The sequence below is a fragment of the Pterocles gutturalis genome, unplaced genomic scaffold (genome assembly GCF_000699245.1).
Source record: "Pterocles gutturalis isolate BGI_N339 unplaced genomic scaffold, ASM69924v1 scaffold46292, whole genome shotgun sequence".
Classification (NCBI taxonomy): Eukaryota; Metazoa; Chordata; class Aves; order Pterocliformes; family Pteroclidae; genus Pterocles; species Pterocles gutturalis.
In genome coordinates, this window is record NW_010109438.1 from 57,742 (window position 1) to 60,765 (window position 3,024).

Genomic DNA, 3,024 nt, shown 5'->3' on the forward strand with positions numbered 1-3,024 from the left:
CGAAAAACTTTGTCAGTGCTCAGCAGAGCCCCTCTGCCCCGACAAGGTGGCGTGGAGGGGAAGGCTCTGTGGGGCCCAGGTGTGTCATCACGCCGGTGTTTCCTGGCTCTCGTCGGGCTCTTGTTGCTCCAGCCCTGGGCTTGCACCAGGACAGTGGTGACGAGTGAAGAGGAAGGGTTTGTTTCAGCGTCCTCTGGGCTTCTCTCGTAGCTGCTGCAGTGCGAGGCTTGTGATGCTGAGGGGTGTCCCTCAGAGGGCTCCTGGTTAGTCTCCCCTTTCATCCAGAGACCGTTTCTCCTGAGAACACCATGCAGCACCCACAGACCAGCACACTGGTGGCCTGCAGCTAGAAAGCAATTAGAAGAAAGCATCTAGCTCTGATAGTAGTGAATCACTGGGACAGTCTGGCTGGGGGAGCTCTGCCATCACCCTCACCAGCGGTTATTTTTAGCCCTGTGTGTCTGCAGCACTGAGTGCCACAGACCAGACGAGCCCAGCTGATTGCTCCAGCACCTCTCACCGAGGGTCTGACAGATCACAGGACTGGCCTGGGCTTTTTAACAGTCTGTTTCTGAAATGGCACCAGGAAGTGCTGCAATATGCCTTCATGATCAAAGGGACATGGCATGTATTTTTTTCATTTCTGCTTTTTTTAATTATTTGATCCAGTAATTAACAGGCTTGAGCTCTTGGCTATTTCAGTTGCAGATGGCTTGTGGTTTGCTTCTCACGACAGGATGAGCACAGGCCTGCAAGCCACACTATCTCAGTTCACATCATTCCCATTAGGAAGGACTAAGTAGATTTGATGAGCCAGCTGGCCCTGCTGCCACAGGGCAGTCCCGTTCCTGCTCACCCTTGTCCTGGAGCTGCCATCACCCATCACTGTTCTCCAACCCCTGTGCAGCCTCCTCATAGACACTGCACAGAAGGATGCGGGCAGCTCAAATGCAGGTTGTGTTCTGTAAAAACTCAATGATTTTACATGCTTATTTTATTTTAAAATTCCCAGCTCCACTCCAGACTCTTTCTAGGAAGATTGTACAGTCCAGGACCAATAGTACCTTAGTTGGAGTCTTTGCCATTATCCTGGTTTTTCTGTCTGCCTTTGTCAACATGGTATGTGTGTTATTTCCTTTTGATCCACTCGATTCTGCGTAGTTTTCTTATTGGTGCTGTGCAGCATCGTAACCCTTACAACCACTGGGTTTAATGTAATCCTGCCTAATGCTTACAGCATCTGAGGTCAGTTCCCTTTGGCTTTTTGGGCACAGAAAAGAAATGGGAGCCCAACAGCTGCATCCCTATAGTACATTATATGCCTTCCATGTTCTTTTCTTTCAATGCTTCTGCTCCAAGTACATAAGCCAAGTCTGAAGCGTACCCCTGCATGAAGGGCCAGCATGAAGCCGATGCGTCACTTACCTCCCACAACACTGAGTGGGACTTAAGTATTGCGTAGCCTTTGTGTTGGCCTTCTGCATGGTGCTGCATCCTGCTCCGAGGGCAGCAATCACCTAAGAGGGGCTGTGAAGACTTTGCTTTGAGTTGCACTTTGGGGACCAGGATGGTTTCACTTTGCATTCAAACGCCTCAGCTGGTTTCAGACTTGGCGAGAGACAGGCTGTTCTCCAGGACCCTGTGGCTGCTGGCTTCTCGCTTGTACAAATGGCTTGAAGGATGAATGTATTTTGAAGAAACCACTTGAATATTCTCTACCCTGCATGCATCTATTTAATTTTTTAAGAGAAGAGGAAAAAAAAAAGGAGAGGGTTGAAGCCCTGAGCTTGGAGGTAGCTACAAAGACTTCCCATGGCCCTCTGCTTCTTTTGGTTATGGCCTCGCTGGGGCAGTGCTGACCTGCACTGGCACGGAGAGGCTTAAACACCTAAAAATCAGACCACTGCTTGCTCTTGCCTCAGCTTTCCGTTGCTTCATTCCATTGCTACAGCCATTTCCAAGGGCCTTTTTAATCAATACAACCTATGTGGTTTCTTCTCTTTGCGTATACCTTTGCGTTTAATACCATCTTTTTTCTTCAGTTCATGTGCAGCACCGTGGACCTTGCCAGCTGCATGGCTGCAGAATACAACATCACTCCTGACCGGGTGGACATATGCCTTATCAGCAACCTGACTTCCAACTACAGCCTGGGCACCTTGCAGGGATTCTGTGACAGTCCTTTGCCCAACTGCAACTTTCCAGAGGTATGGCTTGAAAAACATGGGTTTCAGAGCTTGATCTGAGAAGGGGCTATAAAACCTGTGTGATAAATCTCAGTGATTCAGAGGAAAGCAAGGTTGCTCCTGACTGAATTTATACGACTGACACAGGCTACTACGCACAAACTTAAGTGTCTGAAGGTATTATCATAAGTCCATATTAATGTTTAAGTTCCCTCAGGGCTGAATAATTAGTAGGCTTTTATAATTGTTGGATCCTGCTTGTAACAGGAAAAATGGCCTTTCTCCATGAAGCCCTTAATGGCATGCAGAACTGCAAGTCATTCCAAAGGAGTTTGTGGGTGCTCAGCGTTGCTTGGAAATCAATTCACTTAAAATCAGTGTCTAGTCAGAGATTTAACTGTTCCCTCCATTGTTTTATGTCAAGATTAAAAACTTCACTTATATATTCTTTCACTAGGTATTGTAGGTTCTGGCCTCAGACGGGTTAGCAGCCCTGATAGTGATCTGCTTCAATTTGTAAATGCAAATCCTACCTCTTCAGAACAACTTGTTTAAAAAAAAAAATGCTTCTAATGGGAAAAAAAAAGTTTTACACACTGTTAGAATACTTTGCCAAAAAGATCAGCTTTTTGCATAGCTATTCAAGACCTTTCTGTGAGTTTTTAGGTCACAGCCATTGCGTGTGTTGTCTACTGGAAGATTAAAAGAAAAAAAAATCTGTCTAGGATGGGGGCAGAATTTTTGTCAAGGTCATCTGTGTTTATGGGGACCTGACAGATTTATGGCTGATCTGTTATCATCCAGATGTCCAAGGTGCTACTGAAAGCCCTGGTATCCT

At 46.5% G+C, this 3,024-nt stretch overlaps 1 protein-coding gene across 1 annotated transcript in view; it reads left to right on the forward strand.

Annotated features, from left to right (window-relative positions):
- ADCY5 (adenylate cyclase 5) overlaps positions 1 to 3,024 on the forward strand; it is a gene marked incomplete at its 5' end in the record, with an annotated part of 57,077 nt that overhangs the window by 41,805 nt on the left and 12,248 nt on the right. The window contains 2 exons of the mRNA XM_010072969.1: positions 1,005 to 1,119; positions 2,043 to 2,207. Coding sequence (XP_010071271.1) covers positions 1,005 to 1,119; positions 2,043 to 2,207 — 280 coding nt within the window. The remainder of the gene's footprint in view (positions 1 to 1,004; positions 1,120 to 2,042; positions 2,208 to 3,024) is intronic.